This window comes from Homarus americanus, unplaced genomic scaffold, assembly GCF_018991925.1.
Source record: "Homarus americanus isolate GMGI-L3 unplaced genomic scaffold, GMGI_Hamer_2.0 scaffold39675, whole genome shotgun sequence".
NCBI lineage: Eukaryota > Metazoa > Arthropoda > Malacostraca > Decapoda > Nephropidae > Homarus > Homarus americanus.
Genome location: NW_024736071.1, coordinates 18,832,236 through 18,853,865, shown reverse-complemented (window position 1 = coordinate 18,853,865; position 21,630 = coordinate 18,832,236). Strand labels below are relative to the sequence as shown.

Genomic DNA, 21,630 nt, shown 5'->3' with positions numbered 1-21,630 from the left:
ATGATTATAACCAAAAGGGACAATACCAAGACGAACAAGGGTACCAGGATCAGTATGGCTATGAGCAGCCATACATTGAACCTACAGAACGATTTGAAAGTAATTATCAAAAACATCAGCAACCTGGGGATCAATATCAGCAGGAACAGTATTCTGAAGATAGTTATCAAGGAGATTATCAGCAACAACAGGAAGATCATTATGGTGGTGTTGGAAGAAATCGAGATGTCAGAAGTAGACTAGGAGGACGTCTCTCTTTAAACCAAAATCCTCATCATCTTCAGGTAATTTATCATTTGAGTCCATAAAGTATTAGTGAGTAGTCTTTATTTCCTTCTTGATGGAAAATTTACTTCAAAATTTGAATTATGACCACCAATTGGCTCTAGGATTTGTGTCTTACCAGACATCATATTTGCAGAACTTAAAATGTTACCTTACCACTTAAAATACTTTGCAGTAACTGCTATTTGGAGCCCACTTCACTTTACTGCAGTTTCTTAAAGCAAACACTGTTGAGAACCTCCCATTCAGTCTGTAAAATCAGGAAATTTCTCACTGCAACACTGTCAAAGAGCAAATCAAAGAAGCTTCTTCCTGGGTGATTTTAACCCCATGGAAATTTTTATAAGTAATTCTGGTAAAAGATATTGGTAAATTATATTCCTCTAATCATCATATTGTAGAATGTATTTTAGTTCATGTTTCCATGAAATCATATGATATTTCCATTGGCAGTCATATTTATTCTTCTGAGCCACATTTACAGAGTTTTGGTTAACTTATGAGAGAAATTCTTTTATCCAGTAATTGTTTTGGGCAACTTTCATGTGAAAGATTTTGATAATAGTATATATTATCCACCAAATTAATATTTGATTTGGAGAATGATTATAATCGACAAGTACGGGTAGTAGGAGTTTCGCCCATCTGATTAAAATCTTCTGGGTTCTAGGACAATTGACAACTGTGCCCCCCCCCCCAAATTGCCAGTGAATTCGTACTGACATTTACTGTTTTTATAGGGAAAAGAACGAATTTACCAATAATTGGTATAAAATGTGGAAGTAACACTAAGAATCAATGTTTTAATTTATTTTATTTGTTATGCATAATAGTACTGAATTGCTGTACAGTACTGTATACACACAAAATCCACCAATCACACAAAAAAATTTTTTTTTTACCACTTACAGTACAAGTCTCCCAGAAAACTGAAATTAGTTAACACTGATAAAATAATGTTGAGAAGTGAGACGTGGAAAAGACATTTAAAGTTTTTATGACATATATCACACACTAAAATTGCAAGTTGTGGGCTATTCCCTTCAAGAAGTCAACATAGCGGTTCTCAAAGCCCTGTACGATGGTTGTTATTCTGGCTGTTGAATCATGATAACATTTCTGCTTAGGTGGTGCTGGAATGAAGTAATGTTTGCTTGCATGTGGTTATGCCATCCTTCTAAGGAGTTGTTGGTGTGAGGTAAATCTTCAAAAACACGATCATACATACTCCACATGCTGACAGGGAAACGTGGAGCTCGCCTGTTATGTCGACATTGTCTGCCAATGTATATATCTCCCAAGTAGTTTGACAAGATCTGCTTCAGGTGGCATATTCTCTAGCGGTGTCCTAAATGTGTCGACCACATCAACTTGTGAGATTAAGGCCAGAGTTGGTAGCATTTGAATAGTCATGGCAAAGTCAGCATCAACTTGATATTTTTCTTGAAAACCCTCAGATTGTACCTTGTGATATGTTTTGTGATAAGGGGTAGAAACATGCAATGACAGCTATGTTGGGGAAGACCTATTCAATGACATTCCTGGCAACTTGTTCAAAGTCGATTAGAAAGGTTTTTGGATTGAGTAAATATGTTTTGTCTGGGGGGGGCAGTTTTCCTAATACCAATCTTCTGATATTTGCCAAATAAATATTAAAAGTGGTATCCCATAGTGAATGAGTTAATGAATTGGTGTTCTAGGTAGTGACCTAAGGGGAGATGAAGTAACTTCCTTTACCTGAACCAAACTTAACCAGTTGACAACTCCCTTTCATCACACTTTAAAATTATTAGATAAATTTGTGTCTCGAAAGGTTTCAAGTAAATATCCAAGACAAAAGATGGCTGAGATCGAGATACCAAAACCGATACTGATTCCTAAGAACCTTAAAATTTGCTTGAGGAATTAATGGATCTTGAATAAAATATATGATAGAGGTGATTGAAGGATAGTGTAAGAGGTAATAAGGACTTCTGGGATATATGGTACAGGAAATTGTTGAATGCCAGTCAGATTTTAGGGTGAGAGTGAAACCTGTGCCAGAGAAAGTAAAAAGAAGGGAATTTGTTCCAGTAAATGCAGGTCTTAGTCAAGGATGCATATTGTAGCTATGGTTATTCATTATTTTCATGGAGAACTGGAGTAGGAAGTAGATTTTTTATTAAGGAATACATTTTGCAAATGTGACAAATCAGATATTGTTTGCTGGTAATAAAACTTTAAACATTTGTGTATGGGGTCCTCTCTGAGCTGAATAAAATAGTTTGGTATTAGCCAAATAAAATATTAAAAGTGGCATCCCCATGGTGAAGGGTTTAACAGGCAATTCAGAAGAGAAATGTTATAAATGTTAGTGAAGAGACACAAGGAAAATTATATGTCACGTTGAATGGAGGAAAGTGAGGTGTTAAGATATATGAGTGGAAATATCACCTAATGGAACAGTTAGTGACAAATTGAATGACTGAAAATTGAAGATACATTACAAAATAAATGGAGAAAGAACTGTGTCAAATAAGCAAAATTAGGAAGTAGAGACTAAATGTTGAGCCATCATTACTGGGACTGAGGCATGCACTCTGGATGCAAGAGAAAGAAACATCGAAAGTGACAGAAATAATGAACTTGAAAGCATTTGTAGGGTAAATTGGGTGCAGAGAATAAGTGATAAAAAGATTAGATGATGAAATGGAAATAAGAATGTCACACAGCTGACCTAGGTTTGCTAAAGTCATAAGAAATGAAATAGGGTGAGGTGGCCATTCATTGGTCAGGTATTGGCTTTAAGTAGCTTTCCATCTTTCTTGCCTTTATCCTCTACAGGGAGGGAAGGCAACCAATGCACAAACCCCTCTCATTTGAGATGGCTGGGTAGAGGGGAAGAAAGGGTGATCGGCAGATCAACCCTGGCAAATACTAGGGGTTAAACTGAAGGGTTCATGGGCACTCATATACATCACACCTTACTTTAAGAAAAGTAGAGTCAAACATCCATTTTATTGCACAATTTCAGTTAAAATAAACAGTGAATCAGCTCATGTTAAATATGAATTTTTTTCAGGTTAAAGTAGTGCAAACATCTCCACGAGAGCAGACACCTCCTGGCACCCAGAGCCAGGTTGGACAAAAGATCCAAACAGTTCAAAGACAGCCAGCAACTATAACTCGCAAATATCGAAAAATCATACGAAAAAACTTGAAAGGAGAAATAGTGTTTGTAAAAAAGGTAAGTGATACACAATTAGTCATATGACAAACCAGTGTAGATATAATCATGGTTGCATCATGATTCTGTTCATAAATCTGTACAATACAGCAATTGATAAATTGGATGAATGCTTATCTGAACGTAGTTGTTAGTTATTATGTATTTTTCATGTTCATGAAGGAAATTTAAGTATACAGTACAGTCATTTTAGAAGCTATAGTAAGCATGTGCTAGGTGTGTGTTGATACTGTATAATTGGTACAAAATATAAGCCGTGTTCCATTTTTGAGTGATGAAGTCTGCTGCTGTAATAATGTGTTACTGAGGTTATTTACTCAAATAATTTTAAATTATGAAATAAAGCACATGTTGGTAACTGCATTCACCTCCTCATCTAATGGTGGTCTGGAGTTGGTTCATATAAGTTGTCGAGTTCCACTTCTTGATTTTGGGTTATTTTACAAGAGAAGCACATATTCTGAACTATATATCTTAAATTACATACATATTTATATATGTTCAGTGCATAATACCCTCTAATCCATTTTAAATTGGGTTGTAAAATAACCAGAATCTAGAATGCTTCTCCGTGTATTGTTGCCATTTATTGATTCACTCATTTGCAATAACTGAAATGGTGACTGCAACATTCATCATTTGTTACTACAGTAGAACGTCGATTTATAGCAATTTAATTTAAGTTTATTGATTTAAAGCGACACCCACAATTAAGGACAATGATTTAATTTAAAGCGAATCTTTCCTGTTTTGCACGAGTCAGTCTGGCACATCATATTTTAAAATTCGCGCCTAATGTTTCTCTGGGCATGCTACACTGTCCTAAGGGCAAAGCTGTACGGTAAATGTACTCCAAATAATGCATGTGCGACCACACACCTTGAAAATTACAGTCCATTTTATTTTCTTGTGTTTATGACAAAAGTTTTTAGTAAACATAACATTGTTTCATTAGCTACCAATATTTTTGTGAGTTGAAATATATTTATTAATATTGGATAAACTATTTATGTATAGTACACATTGATTTTACGCGAGTAAAGTTTGTAAGTGGCAATTTTCAATGAGTGGGCCCAACTTGATAAAAACATTTGCTTTTGTCTGTGCAGTCATATGTGTTTAAGAATATAGAATATTGTGAATCAAAATAGTTTCAATAGCACACAATTCAATTGTCTTCCATTGGACAGAGAACTGTATGAGAGGAAGAAAAATTGGGAATGTATGGAAGAACTATTGAACTGACATCATTGTATAGGTGTGAAGTTTAGAGTCAGGATGCAAGAGGAAAAAGTATTTTAGAAGCAACAGAAATATCTTATTGAGAGTATTGTGAGATGAATAGGATGCAGCGAATAGGAAGGAAAAGTGGAAATAAAGGAAGTGTTGGACACAGAGCTCACCATGGTTTGATATGATGGTAAAGACATACGTACAGTATTCAGAGAATGAGAAATAAAATATTTGTAAACTGGGTACATAATTCAGAAGTATACTGTATGCTGAAAGGGAAAGGAGAAAATCAAGAAAGAAAGGTAAAATGAAGGAACTACAATAGTAGAAGTGAAGGGGATAGACATACAGTGACCCCTCGTTTAACGAACGCCTCGGTTAACGAAATTTCGGTTAACAAACTGCCTTCCATAAGGATCTTCAATTCGGTTAACGAACAAAAATTTGGTTAACGAATTTCTTACGAACCGACCTCAACATGTTTTCGCTTGCACTGACCGGGCAACCAGCTTTAGTATCAGTCCGCCAATACATTAATCGGTTCTAGGGTTTAAATTCCTTACTATTTTAGTAAATATCAAGAAGTTTATACTATTCAATAATTTTAAAAGTTTAATATTCAATTTTTTACTCATTTTAACAATTATTGAACATAATTGAAGGTAAAGTGACTAGTTTAATGCGCATCCAGCCTCTTAACACAGCAAACAGGCGTTAGTCTCTCTCTGTTTTCACTGGAGGTAACATCTTGCTTGAGACTCTCTTCAACTAAACGCTTTTTGTCTGTGTTTCCAAGCAAATTATTGGTCATTTTGAAGTATATTTTACATATTGACAATATATAATGCAGTGCAGTGTTGATTTAAAGAAAATAATCTTGAATTACACCAAGAGAGCTAAAATTTTATGGGTGAAATGGTGCCATGGGGTGACTTCTCTTCCACCCCAATGCCTTCTCTTCTTCCTTCTCCTCCACCCCCATTCTAAATCCCATCATCATCATCATCATCATCATCATCCAGGAGCCTTCTACATACACACCTCAAAGTAAGTGAACTTTTCTACCATTTTTGTTGAATTTAGGAAATTTTCGGTGAGCTGGAACCAATTACCCAAAAACCCATTGAAACAATGGTTTCGGTTAACGAACGACCTTCTGGAATGGATTGAGTTCATTAACCGAGGGGTCACTGTATCTGTATAGGAGAACATGACATGTAATAGTTAATGGGTATATTACTGTAGTCAGATGAATGGGTGAAAGAGTCATGCAGGAGTATTAAAAATGTAACCCAAATTTTCTTAATTCTTTTAGATACCTGTTGATGAAGAAGGCAATCAAATCGGACCACCAATAGTCGAATATGAAGCAAATAAGTCGGCTGTAGATGGAGCAGATAACACACCTTTAGTGAACCAACAGCAAGTAAGTGTAATAGGTTTAAGGCAGGGGTGGCCAACCTGTCGATCACATGACATAGTTAAACTTAATGATCCATCCTTCATAAGCTGCCAAACAAAAAGCATATTCAAATTTTACTCATTGGGATATTATTTTTGTTTAGATTTTTTCTTGGAATAGATTATCATTATGGACGCATCAGAATGATACATACAGAAAAACTTTGACTGTGCCATGCTATATGTGGTGGAACCTGATAGGAATTGTTCGCGTTCATACTTGCCGGTGCTGGCTGGTTCCTGGTGAGGAAACTGATCAGCAACTTGTCATCAATTGTAGGCTAAAACTAAGCACATATTTGCTTTTATAAGTTTACAAATATACATGTTAAACCTTGTATTAATGAATTTGGTAATGAAAAAGTCGACTCAATATTAAGGAGTCTTGTTAAAAGTAAAGAGAAAATCGTATTTGACAACCCTGTCCCTATGAGCCTACACACTTGTCACCAACAATGCAGTGATTTTCAGTCATCTGCAATACTTGGAGGTGTGAGGTGCTGTCTTGTTATGGAAAAGTCTTGGGTGATTACGAGAATTGCTGACTTTTTAGCTTAGCAACAGTTCTTGCCGCAACCCTAGAGTAGACAGAAGTGTCCACACTAGCTGGCGAGAATTGCATATGAAAAAAAAAGAGAGTTAAAAACATTATGCTGTTTTGGTTAGTAATTCTCATACAGTAATACCCTACTTTACGCGGTTTCACTTTCTGCGATTTCGCATTTACGCGGTACCTCGCCAGAACCGGACTTTCACTTTACGCGGTGCATCTACTCATATACGCGGGAAGCGGCACGGGCAGGATGCGCACAAGGTCGCCCAGTCATCAAAACATTACCGAGTTCTTCACCCGCCACCCACCACAGCCGGCCCAAGTCAGTGATAGTGAGGATATGGACTAATATGGACTTTGAGGGGTTTGACAAAGAGGCCCTGCAAGCCTATGTGGTGGATAGTGATACAATTGATACAGGTGAGGGCCAATAATCTGCCCTCTGCCTTGGAACCAACCCCCTATCCCTGTGTGCCCAGCCATCTTTTCTACTAATGTAAGTGTTAAAAAAACTAATATTTTTGATATTTCTCTGAATTATTAATTGTGTGTGCATACCATCATAAAATTAAGATGTAATTTTTACTACAACGTAGATATTGTGTCTGAAAAAGTGGAGTTTGGGGGTCGGGCCAGTCTCTATTGGAATTAATCCCATATGCTCTGTTGTTCACTTTACGCGGTTTCCGCGGTACCCCATGGGTTCAATTGACCGCGTAAATCGGGGTACTACTGTATTCACATTGGAAAAGTCATGGAAAAAAGTAATTCTCGTATTCACATACGATTTTTTCTTTTCCATATACCTGTACTGTACAGGTTATTGGCCATCAACTGAACCAAAAATGAGTTCTGGACCAAGTACTAAAAAGACAAAAATTTACCATTTTCACAGTGAATGGGAAGAAGTCTTTTTTTTTTTTTTACCATGAATAATTTGAAGTGTGTGTGTCTGATCTGCCATGCATCTCCAGCTCTAGGCATTTCAAAAGTTTTCACAATAAGTATGATAATGATTTCCCACCCAAAAGTGAGCTACGAAAGATGAAAGTTCATGAACTGAAATCACAGCTTACTGCACAACATTCTTTTTACAGGCACGAGCTCAAAATCAAGGGTAACAACCATTGTATCATTCAGGGTGAGTCGAGTACTTACAAAGCATAAAAAAACATTTCAAGATGGAGAAATATTCAAAGAGGCCTTTTTAGAAGCAGCTGATTTGTTGTTTCAAAATTTCAAAAATAAGTCTGAAATACAGTACTGTCTTCTCTTAAGGATGTTCAATTATCAAGAAACACTGTCAAGAGGCACTGTGAATTTGTGGCTGAGGATTTGGGTGAACAACTGAATAAAGACTTGCGTGAGTGTGTGTTCTTTTCATTACAATTTGATGGCCGATACACCATAATTATGCATTCTCATTATAATGGTGTTTAAAGACATGAGTACCAAAGAGGAACTGCTGAAAATTCTACAATTAAAAGGAAAAACTCGGGGCGAAGACAGATTTCAGACTTACAGTGATTTTGTTAATAGTACACAGTTGCCAGTGAGTAAGCTTGTATATATAACAACTGAAGGAGCACCTGGAATGGCTGCCGAATCTGTGGGTTCATTGCCCTGTGCAGGAGTGATGATTGGTTCCTAAGTTTTTTTTTTGGCCTCAAAAGATCGGCCTCCTGATCACAATGAAGATTTAAACTTTTAAGTTGACTGACTGCTATGCTAAATAAACTGAACTTAGATCTGCAAGGGAAAGATAAAACTCTAGTTACATGATTAGTGCTATGTCTGCTTTCAAGCAGAAACTAAAATTAGTGTCTTCACAGCTGCAGCAACATCAACTACGAAACTTCAGAAATATTATGTCTGAAATAGAAAACCAAGGAAAAGACTGTGACCAGTTTGACAGTGCTTGATATATTGAACTGCCTCAGATTTTGACAGACGATTTGAAAATATAGCAACAATAGAACCTGTTACAACATATACAGTGGTCCCTCGATTAACGAACGGTTCAATTAACAAAATTTCGGTTAACGAATTAGCTCCCATAAGGATTTTCAGTTCCATTAACGAACAAAACTTCGATTAACGAAAACCTTAGGAGAAGCACGCTCTGTTGTGTGCATCAGCTGATCGGCTAGTCCGCCAATACAGTAATCGTTTCTATGTTTACATTCGTTTCCAGTGGAGTAAATATCAAGAAAGTTGTGTTCTTGAATATTTTTGCTTTTTTTATATTAGAATTATTGGTCATTCTAAAATTTAGCCATCCAAGCTCTGTCTACATAAAGTTTTCAACTAATATTTTTGGCTTGATATATGTAACTTTATTAATTATTTTTACTCATTTACATGCACACACTGTCCGAAGGGCAAAGCTGTACTGTCCATGTACTCAAAATGATATAATAAATGATCACAAAGATTTTTGTCTAGTGCAAACTATAGCACGTTTATATTCAAATTAATCACTATCTTATAAGAATTCCAGCAATGTAAATTATATTCTCCCCCGTCACTTCTGTGACATTTTGTAAGCAAAATAAAAAACTCAATCTCAAGGACATAAATAATCAAATAAATACTTCACTAGACCTTCGACACTAACTGTCAAACATGTCACCTCCCCTTCCTCCTTCCCCCTTCCCAGCCAGGGTTTGGTGGTTATAGGCTTAAAGTTTTTATCTTTTATTATATCACAGACTAGAGTTAGGAGAATATAATTTGCATTGCTAGAATCCTTGCAAGACAGTGGATAATTTGAATCTAGACATATATTTTCCGAATGATTTATTTTTTTTACTTTCATTTATTGTATTTTTTATTTTTTTCTTAAATTAGGTGATTTTAGATGTATATAAGGACTTAGGCTATGATATAGTGGGATTTTAAACATTGTTCTGTAAGGACGGTATGAACATAGGGTATGTGGTTTGAGTTAAGTACATTTTCGACTTAAGAACGTCTGTAAGAACGGAACTTGTACGTAAGCCAGGGACTGCCTTTACAGTAAATCTTTTCTTCATCAACCAAGTTGTATGAGACAAACTGAAATGAGATATCCACTTTACTGTAATACCTCATGACTATTCCATAATCATCTGCCACATGTGGAGTAAGGGATGTAACAAAGGGCTCCATCTATCTGACTTTGTACTATCTGGTCTAAAGCTCAACACCTGTGAATTTTCTGAACTAAATCTCACTTAGGACTTGATTGTCAGATGGAGATGTTTCTTGGATTTGAGGGTATAGGGCAGGAGGTCATGGTTACCAGAACCATTTTGTAAAAAAATTCTTCAGCTTCATGTGAAGAGTTTTGTTATGGTTATTGTTGTGAATCTTCATACAGTTGTTTTCCTGCAATTTTTTTTTTTTTTTTTACATTTTGAGGATTAGGTGAGAGTTCAATGTCAACATTGTCCTGCATGTAAAACTATTTTTGTTTTTGCAAAGGATTATGATGTTTCCCTTGTATGTCTCACTCAAGTTTCTCGTGTACCTTATTTCCCAGGAGGTGAAAGTACCTGACAAATTTGAGATCTAAAGATTATAGATCAAGAACAACTAGAATCTGAAGATTAAACTAGTCTTTGCCATCTTAATTTGAGTTCGAGTTTGCATATTTTATTTAAACTTGATACACTGTACTCTTGATAATTCAGATCATTATAATTTGGATTTTGGCTTAATTCTTTTTTTTTTTTTTTTTTCGTATTCCCGGCAGCTTTGTTTACATATCAAACAGCTGATTGTAGAGGCAGTCGATGATGACATGCCATATTCTTTACAGAGTGCATTGGTTGTAATGCCTTCTTCATGTTTCCTAATAATTTCTGCACTGTATATTATCAAAATGTTAACTAAATTTCAGAATGACCAATAATTTTAATGTAGAAATGCAAAAATATTCAAGAGACCAACAAACTCGATGTTCACTCCACTGTAAACAAAGTTAAACTGAGAAGCGTTGGTGGGTGATTCAATCAGCTGATGGGCGCACAAAAACTGTTCCCTGTACTGTCTATATTATCAATATGTTAACTAAATTTCAGAATAACCAATAATTTTAATATAAAAAATGCAAAAATATTCAAGAGCATAACTTTCTTGATATTTAGTCCACTGGAAACGAATGTAAACATAGAATCAATTACAGTGGGGTATGCTGTAACGAATCTAATTGGTTCTAGAACCTTGTTCGTTATAGCATTCATTCGTTATAGGATTAATCCTTTCCAGGCCCCCAAATACAACTACTTAACACTGAAAAATATAATATAAAATTGTAAAAATTGTAAAAAAGTGCATAAATATGCATCTAAACCCCTGAAATAAAGAATATCATTAATACTTGTAATAAAACAACAATAAATTAGTAAAAAAAATTTTTTTTTTTTTTAAATAATGTTCGTTGTAGGAGTTTCGTTCGTTATAGCATTCTCAATTTTATAGGTAAAACCATTCGTTATAGGAATATTCGTAGTAGGATCCGTTCGTTATAGCATACCCCACTGTACTGTATTGGCGGACTAGCCGATCAGCTGATGCGCTCAACAAAGTGTGTTTCTCCTAAGGTTTTCGTTAATCGAAGTTTTGTTCGTTAATGGAATTGAAAATCCTTATGGGAGCTAATTCGTTCATTGAACCATTCGTTAATCGAGGGAACACTGTATGCCGAACTCAGTTAATTTGGATTTTTCAGTAAATCAGGTGACTCAACCTTTAAGTCGAATTAATGAGGGTATAGTATACATAGGTTTTTGCAAAGAATAATTTGCATATAGGTTTTAGGCACCAAAGATAATAAGTCAAGATCATCAGAGCTCTGCTTGTATAACTTCTTTTTGTTACATATCATTACTGTATTTCTTCAGCAGCAACGTGTACCTGTAGTCAAGACTTTAAGACAAATAGTGAGGAAGGTGCCCATTTCTCGACAACAACAGCAGCAACAGTCTCAGCCCCAGATTAAATTGCGGGAGATTCCACAAATTGATCAGACTACACAGCAGCAACAACAACAACAGCAACAACAAGTTAAAGTTGTAAAGAGGACAATTGTGTCTTCAGGAGATATGTCATCACAGGTTAGGAAAAGAGTTTACTGTTTGGAATACAGGGTATATTTGTTCTGAATTTACAATTTTTATTTTCATATCATAACAGAAATACAGTAATACAGTAGGGTCGGGATATATCGCAAGATAGGGTCCAAGGATATTTGCTATACTTATACTAAATTGCGATATATATTTACATGTAATCAGTGGGGAAAATAGGGTTAGGTTATGGAGGCCAATAAAAGTGACTAAACTTGACATAAAATGGCACAGTCTAAAGTTAGCAGAATATAAATTGCTTTGGGAATCCTTGTAAGACAGCGAATAATTTGAATATCGACATAATATATTTTGCACAAGAGATAAAAATTTTAGTCCTTTGTACTAAAATGTACTAATTAGTACTAAAATTTTTATAGCTATTGCGAATTGTAGCACGTTTATATTCAAAGTAATCACAATCTTATAAGGATTCCAGCAATGTTAATTATATTCTCTTAAGTCAATTCATTAACATTTTATAAGAAAAAACATAAACTCTCCCCTGTATAGCAGATAAATAAATACTGTACCACTAGATAACCTTGTCTGGCTCCGGCCCAGCTGTCATAATAAATCAACTCTCCTCCGTCTTCCAGTAAGAGTGACTGTGGTTTTTAGGCTTAAAGTTTTGATCTTCTAAAATGTCACAGACTAAAGTTAGCAGAATATGAATTGCATTGCTGGAATCCTTGCAAGACAATGAATAATTTGAATATAGACATCAAAAATTTTGCACAGAAGATCAAAAACAATTAAACTCATATTTTTTGGGCTATTTAGGGAATTTTTAGGAGTATTTCTGACTTTATACGGTTTTTGGCGCAATGCGAGGTCCCAAGAACATAACCCCACGTAAGTTGTGAGTCTACTGTAAATAAATTTATCGCTATATATTGGAAAATTTCGATAATTTTGGTAGTAGTGATAAATTTGAAATACAGTTGTACCTCGCTTTATGCGGTTTCACTTAACGCGATTTCCCATATACGCTGTGCCTCGCCAGAACCGAACTTTCACTTAACGCGGTTCATCTACCCATATACGCGCAGAGTGTCTGGCTCGAGACGCTATTTTTAGATTCGCCCCACCCGCCACCCGCTGCTCCCGCCTGCCTCGCCTCTCCCTCCTCCTCCCTCCCTCCCGCCTCCCTCCACCTGGGCAAGCCGCGCTGTAAGGTTGCACAGTGTGTGTGTCTTCTACTAACGTAAGTGTTACACCTAACTTTTAGTTTTCCTAACCTAACCTTTATTTTTCCTAACCTCTTCTATATTACTTGTTTGTTCATACCATCATAAAGTTAAGATAAAATTTTTACTACAACATAGTTGTGTGTCGTCAAAAAGTGGAGTTTGGGGGTCGGGCCAGTCTCTATTGGAATTAATCCCATATGTTCTGTTGTTCCATTTACGCGGATTTCACTTAACGCGGTACCCTGTGGTTTCAATTGACCGCGTAAATCGGGGTACAACTGTATATCATGCCCGATTTCTGTCGCGAAATAAAAAAAATATCACTATATACCTGTACAGTGACCCCTCCGTTAACGAACTCAATCCGTTCCAGAAGGTCGTTCGTTACCCGAAAAGTTCGTTCACCGAAACCATTGTTTCAATGGGTTTTTGGGTAATTGGTTCCAGCTCACCGAAAATTTCCTAAATTCAACAAAAATGGAAGAAAAGTTCACTTACTTTGAGGTGTGTATGTAGAAGGCTCCTGGATGATGATGATGATGATGATGGGATTTAGAATGGGGGTGGAGGAGAAGGAAAAAGAGAAGGCATTGGGGTGGAAGAGAAGTCACCCCATGGCGCCATTTCACCCATAAAATTTTAGCTCTCTTGGTGTAATTCAAGATTATTTTCTTTAAATCAACACTGCACTGCATTATATATTGTCAATATGTAAAATATATTTCAAAATGACCAATAATTTGCTTGGAAACAGAAAAAAAGCGTTTAGTTGAAGAGAGTCTCAAGCAAGATGTTACCTCCAGTGAAAACAGAGAGAGACTAACTCCTGTTTGCTGTGTTAAGAGGCTGGATGCCGCGCATTAAACTAGTCACTTTACCTGCAGTTATGTTCAATAATTGTTAAAATGACTACAAAATTGAATATTAAACTTTTAAAATTATTGAATAGTATAAACTTCTTGATATTTACTAAAATAGTAAGGAATTTAAGCCCTAGAACCGATTAATGTATTGGCGGACTGATACTAAAGCTGGTTGCCCGGTCAGTGCAAGCGAAAACATGTTGAGGTCGGTTCGTAAGAACTTCGTTAACCGAATTTTTTTTCGTTAACCAAATTGAAGATCCTTATGGAAGGCAGTTCGTTAATCGAATTTACGTTAACCGAGGTGTTCGTTAAACTAGGGGTCACTGTATAGGAAAATCTTGATAATTTTGGTAGAGGTGATATAAAAAATCATTATATAAAGTCGCTATATATCCCGACCCTACTGTATTATTTTCTCATTTTCGACTTACGACCTGGTTGTTGGTCCTTAACCCCGTCGTAAGTCGGGGACTGACTGTAATAGCACGAGGTAAAATTTTTTTAGGCAGTATGAGGTACAGGACACTTGTTTTGGTATATTATTACTATTTACACTATTAAAAATCATTATTACTACTCCAGTAATTGATAACGATACTAGACATATAATTGGGGGGGTGGGGGTAGAAACACATGGCAAAGTGAGTTACGTCCAAAGGTAAATGAAAGATAAATAACATATGGGATTAAATGAAATAGAGACCAGCTGACCCCCAAACTCCACTTTTTACAACACAATACCTATGTTCTAGTAAAAATAACATCTTAATTTTATGATGGTACATGCACACAATTAATACTTAAGAGAAATACAGTCGCCAAGTTAATGTCCGTTCAAATAATGGACTCCACTCCCTCCCCCTCTTCTCACAGTACACTCACTGGCTCTTCCCTCTGAGAAATTTTGGGGGGAAAACCAGGTATAGTAATAAATAATATCTCAAACTAAAGTTAGGATAATATAATTGACATTGCTGGATTCCTTGTAAGACCAGGAATATTTTGAATATAAATGTCATATATTTTTCACAAAAGATAACATATTTACTCAGAGTAAACATTACATCTAAAATTTGTATGTCTAATGCAAAATCTATGATGTTTATATTCAAAATGATCATCAAATTGTAAGAATTCCAGCAATGTAAATTATATTCTGGCCGGGTAATTTGTATGAATTTTATGAGCTAAAACAAATATCTTGTTAATAAAAAAAAAATATTCTTCACGACACTATCTGTCAATCAGAGTGGGTGAAAAAACTAGATTTTAACATTTAGTATTAAATAATACCTCAGATTAAAGTTAGGATAATATAATTGACATTGCTGGATTCCTTGTAAGACCAGGAATATTTTGAATATAAACGTCATATATTTTGCACAAAAGATAACATACTTACTCAGAGTAAAAATTATATCTAAAAATTTTATGTCTAATGCAAAATATATGATGTTTATATTCAAAATGATCATCAAATTGTAAGAATTCCAGCAATGTAAATTATTTTCTGGCCGGGTAATTTGTATGAATTTTATGAGCTAAAATAAAAATCTTCAGTTAATAAAAAAAAAATATATTCTTCACACATGCCAGGTGGTCGGTCGCGGTCCCTCCCTCCCCCCCACCCCCCACCAACCGTCCCTACTAGATAAATGTGTGGGAATACCAGACTGTTTACCTTTTTAGTAATAAATAATAAATCAGACTAAAGTTAGGATAATATAATTGACATTGCTGGATTCCTTGTAAGACCAGGAATATTTTGAATATAAATGTCATATATTTTGCACAAAAGATAACATATTTACTCAGAGTAAACATTATATCTAAAATTTGTATGTCTAATGCAAAATCTATGATGTTTATATTCAAAATGATCATCAAATTGTAAGAATTCCAGCAATGTAAATTATATTCTGGCCAGGTAATTTGTATGAATTTTATGAGCTAAATAAAAAAATTATACTTCACCGCGGAATGTGAGCATCCTGGGTTCTGGCAGGGCACCGTGTAAACGTGGAAACGTGGAATGTGGGACAAGTTGATACTTCGCAGTTCAAAACGTCATATGACATGACCCGAAGCTCTACAGACGCATGTCATATGACGTGATACAAAGCCAAGAGGTAAATCAGTTGTTAAGTGTACAAGTAGACAAATCAGGCCTTCAGGTATCACTCAAAGGTATAAATAATATTAGGAATGTATCTTAATATCCAGTACTATACAGTACCTGTACTCTTATGTTATAATGACCCTGTTGTAAGCTGATTTGCTGAAAGCTCTCTCTCTCTAGGAATGCATCCTGAGATTTCAAGAGGTACATGTTGGCCTCTCAAATTTGTGCTAATTGGTATCCCACCGTGGCTGAATTTCTGAAAGGCACAGATTGAGAATAAACAGTAAAAACATAGGAAAATTTGTTAGTCACTTGCTAAAAAACTATATCTAATTGTACAACATAAATTGCATATGTCAAAAATAAACAAATATATCTATGATAGCAATAAAATTGATTCACAGCATACTGTATCATAACATACAATAGTACATATTTTATGTATAGCCAATTTACCATTATATGATGGGGTTATGGACCTCAAAAAGCCATTGCTAAGTGATAAAAATTATGTCGATATTAATAACTTTTGGAGAAAAATAGGTTCCATTCCGATGCCCTTGAAGAGCCAAGTTACATGTCCTTTATTGATACATTAAAATCAAAATGCACTCAGCATTGATTCAATTACAGTACTGTACATTGAAAATACATAAAAATAGTTTCCCTAAAATAACACTCAAAATAAAGAAGCGTCGGCATTCTTTACATTTACCCGCTTGATCTTCATGGACCCTATAAATGAGTGTTGTAACACATTACCATAACTCATTCAGTAACCAGAATCTTTCTGACTTGGAAACTGTTCGTTGCAAAGAATCACAAAGCAGGACACAGCTGACTCCCAGGGTCACACAAAAGAAATGAGGTCATAACTTAGAAAATTTGTATAGGTGAATTTTTATATCTCAAATATTCATTTAGCAAGGGATACCTGTACAGTATTCTGATTTTATTTTAGTGCCAGTTTTGTAAATAATTTTTTTTTCTTATCAAATTAAATAGTTTTTTGGAATACTAAAGATATGTGTTCCACTTTCTTTCTTAATACAATAACAATAAATGACATGAGTTAATGTTTAATTAAAGTTATCTCAAGTAAAATTGGATTAAATTAATTTTTATTTTTCAGTCAAATTCAACAGGTCGGCGCATAGTGACAGCGGGTACTCCACAAACAAGCAGTGGTGGAGTTGTGCATCGTCCCAGTGGTGGGACAGTGGTCCCCGCGTCCAGGCCATCTGATATCCAGGACTATGGTAAGTGTAAACTTATATTATTATTATACTGTATCCCCTCTGTCTATTTGTATTCAATATGCTCTTCCTTGAAGTTTGTTGTCTTCATTGAAACATATGGACCAGTTGCACTGGAAAATTTTCAAATTATCATATTCACCCAAATTTAAATATTTTCTGTTTTTAGTCTGGTTTAACCATATCTTCCCATGTGTTATTTTTACCCCCCGCCCCTCTTTTTTTTTTTTTTTTGATCGACCAAAGGATACAGAAACCTAGTACTATTGAAAATTAGTGCACAACAGGTGCAGAAAATGACACGAAATGGCTTAGATGAGGCTCATTCATATAAAATTTGTTTGGAAATTGGTACAGAGTGTTTCAGGGTACAGGGGGTCCCCAACTTACGAACACCTGCCGATATGAACTGGGTTAAACTTGAAATTTTTAGTATTTTATTTACCTGATGACTTATTTTTTACTTTCATTCTACTGTATTTTGTAATTCTATTTCTTCTTTTTTCCTAAATTAAGCGATTTTAGTTTTATATAAGGACTTAGGCTATGATATAGAGGGATTTTAAACATTGTTCTGTATGGATGGTATGCACATAGCATGTGTTCCGACTTACGTACAAATCCAACTTAAGAACATCCTCAGGAACGGAACCTGTTCATAACCTGGAGACTTCCTGTATTGAGACGAATTCTCTTATCCCCGGAATAAATTACACATCTAAGGATTTTTTCCCAGCATAGGTGAATGTTTCCATGTCTAAACTATGCATCTGGCATGGAACACTGCTACAATATCTATTTTAGAATTTGGCAGAATGATAGCGTCCTGAAATGTGATTGGTGGGAGATCATCTAATTTGGAAAGTGTTGTTGGTAAATACTGAGTTTTATTGCTATTGAATTTAACCAAGTTTCTACCTCCCCATTCAGAGATGTGGCACAGATCCGCATTGATAGTTGTAATGATATCAGCTCAAGAAACAGATCTAGTTTGAGAGTTAGGGGGAAGGGGGATATGTGAATATGAGTGAAGAGTAGAATCATCAGTGTAAGAATGGATAGAATTAGTTTTAGTGTGAAGTAAATCATTGATAAAAAGAAGGAAGAGAGTAGGTGAAAGAACAGAACCTTGTGGGACACCACTATTGGTAGAGAAAGAGTGAGAGATCGATCCCTCGACAACAACTGCCATGGATCGGTTCTCAAGGAAGCTGGAGATTAGAAAACAAAGTGGGGGAGAGAAACCATAAGAGGTAAGTTTAGAAAGCAAAGACTTGTGCCATACCCTGTCAAATGCTTTGGAGATGTCGAAGGCCATGACAAAAGTTTCCCCATAATCCCAAAGAGAACTGTGTCGGCGCACTGGACACAGGTGCCCGAGGCGGGAAACAAACAGAGTTGCCAATGTCTGTTTGTGGGAATACAGTAGGATCTCAAGTTAAAGCGAGTTTTAGATTCGTGATTCATATGTTTTGCATCACGCTTAAAATTTCCAGCCTCTCAAGAATAGCAATTTTCATTACCAGTTTCGCGAGTCATTGGAGAGTGGGCAGCTGAGTGTTTTCAGTTTACGGCAGTTAGTTTGAATGAGCGAACGGTGCAGTGACCTTGGATTATATAACCCATTGTGCTTACGTTTTAAGAGATTCATGTTTAACTATTAATAATTCTTGTGCATTAGCGATTCTTGTGTTTACGATTCTTTTGTATTAGCGATTCTTGTGTATTAACGATGAGTGAAGTGCGTAATGTAAAAGTTGGGAGTGGTTCTGATGGTAATGATGGCCGTAGAGAAGGTCAACAAGGAAAGCCCCAAACCAAGCGTGACTACCATAAGGGGGTCAAGAAGAGGAAATACACCCCTGAAATTAAATGAGAGATGTTTGAAATGATCAAAAGTGGTACTCGTACCTGTGAAATCCTGTGTAGGTTCAACTGCCCCGAATCAACCATACGTTCACTTAAGAAGAACAAGGAAGCCTTAACTGCTTCTGTGAATGTATTCTCAAGATTTTCTAGTAACAGGACATTCTCTGATACTTCACAATGAAACCTACTGCTTGTTATCACAGAACATTACCTTCACAAGTGGGTGGAAAGAAGAAACCGTGAGCAGGGCGACCTGTCTAGACCACAACTAAGGCATCAAGCACGTGTTTATTATGCTGCAGTTACACAAAAGAAACGCGTTAACTCTCCACCACCGTTCAATGCTTCTGTTGGTTGGTTGGCTGCCTTTAAGATGCATTATGAAGTCAAGTTTGCCCACTACCATGGGGAGAGTGCATCGGTTGATGTCATAGCATCAGAAAAATATCTACCTGTCTTTCATGCTCTTGTGAAAGAGGGTGGTTATTGCCAAAACCAGATCTTCAATTGTGACGATACTGGCATTTTCTTGAAGCGCTCACCTAAGACCACTTTCATTGCCAAGGATAAAAAACAGGCAAGGGGTGTAAAGACTTCAAAGGGCAGGATTACAGTTTTGTTCACAGCTAATGCAAGTGGAGATTTCTTGATGAAACCCCTGGTTGTTAACCGTGCTGCCCATCTTAGAGCCTGCCGTCATGCCAATATGTCGCAGTTCAATGTTTATTGGACGTCTAATAAGAAAGCTTGGGTTACAACGTCTTTATTATGCACCGATTGGTTTCACAAGCACTTTGTTCCTGATGCCAAACAGGACTGCCGGAGGAAGAACATTGACTTCAAAGTGATCCTGGTGATGGATAATGCTCCTGGACACTCTTAAGTTTCTAATTGGACGCCACCCTAATGTACAAGTTATCTTTCTTCCTTCTTTCTTCCTAACACCACATCGCTTCTGCAGCCACTTGACAATGAATTCATCAGTAATGTTAAACTGTTCTACTATCAGTCACTCTATAAAGACTTTCGTCAGCAGACAGACTCATTATTTGAGTTACAACAAATCGAGGCAGAACTTTCTGACAGTGACCAGGCTCTACCAGCTAACCAGGAGGAGGAGGAGATGGTAGACGACCTGACTCCTAGCACCTCTCCACCCCGCAATCGTGAAGTGCTATCAGTTTGTGAATTATGAAAGAAATATAATACTATTAAAAATGCATGGGACAGAATTGTTGAGGCATGGCGTAAGATTAATGTTGCATGGAAGCCTTTGTTTGCTAACTCCGAGGTAAGTGGGGCAGAGCAGACCGAGGCAAGCGGGGAGAGGCAGTCCGTGGCGGCAACACTAATGGACAGAGTGGAGGCAGCGCTGTCTGTCCCAGCACCAGGATTTTCGGATGTTCAGGTTGAAGATTTGCAAGAAATCGTTGGTCAACATCAGCAGCAACCGACAATTGAAGAAATGTTGGAGGAGGATGAAGAACAAGAAGAACAACAACCAACACAAGAGGATGATGTTAAGCCTGGTGAACCTACAACACAGCAGCTGACTGAGATGCTGCTCATAACCATCACATGTCTCAGTGAACAGCTAGAAGAATACAATACTAGGCCTCTTCCTCAGAACCTTATCTGCCCTGTCCTTGATAAGGTTATGGAGGAATATAAGGCCATGTACATGTCCCGTGTTAATGCTCGTCAGCAGGCCCTTATTACTCGGTACCTGTGCAAGGCCCAGCCTGTTAATGCCTTGGTAAGCATCACTTTAGGAGATGATGATGGCATCATCGATGATGATATTGAAGTGTTGAGTGACTTGCTGGTGGAAGGGCTGCCTCAAGACTTTGAGGGATTCGATGCTGAGGTTAGAGTAGGGAGCAGGGAGGAAGCAGTAACCAGCCCTCTCTGCCTCGGAACCCATCAACCAGCCCTGTCAAGCATTTCACTGATTCCATTAAGGTGAATTATTCTACAGTATGAGTGTATATAAATATTGTTATCAACAATATGTACAATATAATATGTAGGAATACCTTACAGGAATTTCATTTTCTTGGTGGGTTGTTCGTCATTATAGGGAGGTTTGGGTGACACCGCAGAACTAATTAGGCTTATTTACATGTACTTCAATGTCACTTGTTTCGCGATTTTAACTTTTGCTACGCTGAAACCGGTACCAATTAGTCTTGAAACATGAGATCCAACTGTATTATTTCATTCACTAATAACGATAGTGTTTCTTATTATGTTATTGTAGGTAAATGCAGGGTTTATATAGTTTGTTTATCATTGTGCCTGTCACCATTTCAAATTAGACTTTAAGATATGCATTCCTCCCATGTGTATTTTGATTGTACGCCTGGTAACGGGTGCGAGTAAGGGGAGTAAGTGAGTCAAGTGACGGCTAGTTAGAGCAATGTCTGCAGTTGTGACTCCTCGCTTCCTGCCGTAT

General features: G+C 36.5%; 1 protein-coding gene across 1 annotated transcript in view; it reads left to right on the top strand.

The window, feature by feature from the left end:
* The window catches only part of LOC121871728 (bromodomain-containing protein 4B-like), a 24,083-nt gene extending 4,025 nt beyond the window's left edge, over window positions 1–20,058 (top strand). The window contains exons 2-7 of the mRNA XM_042374139.1: window positions 1–284; window positions 3,347–3,511; window positions 6,060–6,170; window positions 11,648–11,857; window positions 17,183–17,309; window positions 19,379–20,058. The exon at window positions 1–284 is cut by the window's left edge and continues 939 nt beyond it. Coding sequence (XP_042230073.1) covers window positions 1–284; window positions 3,347–3,511; window positions 6,060–6,170; window positions 11,648–11,857; window positions 17,183–17,309; window positions 19,379–20,058 — 1,577 coding nt within the window. The remainder of the gene's footprint in view (window positions 285–3,346; window positions 3,512–6,059; window positions 6,171–11,647; window positions 11,858–17,182; window positions 17,310–19,378) is intronic.
* Window positions 20,059–21,630: the final 1,572 nt, after the last annotated feature.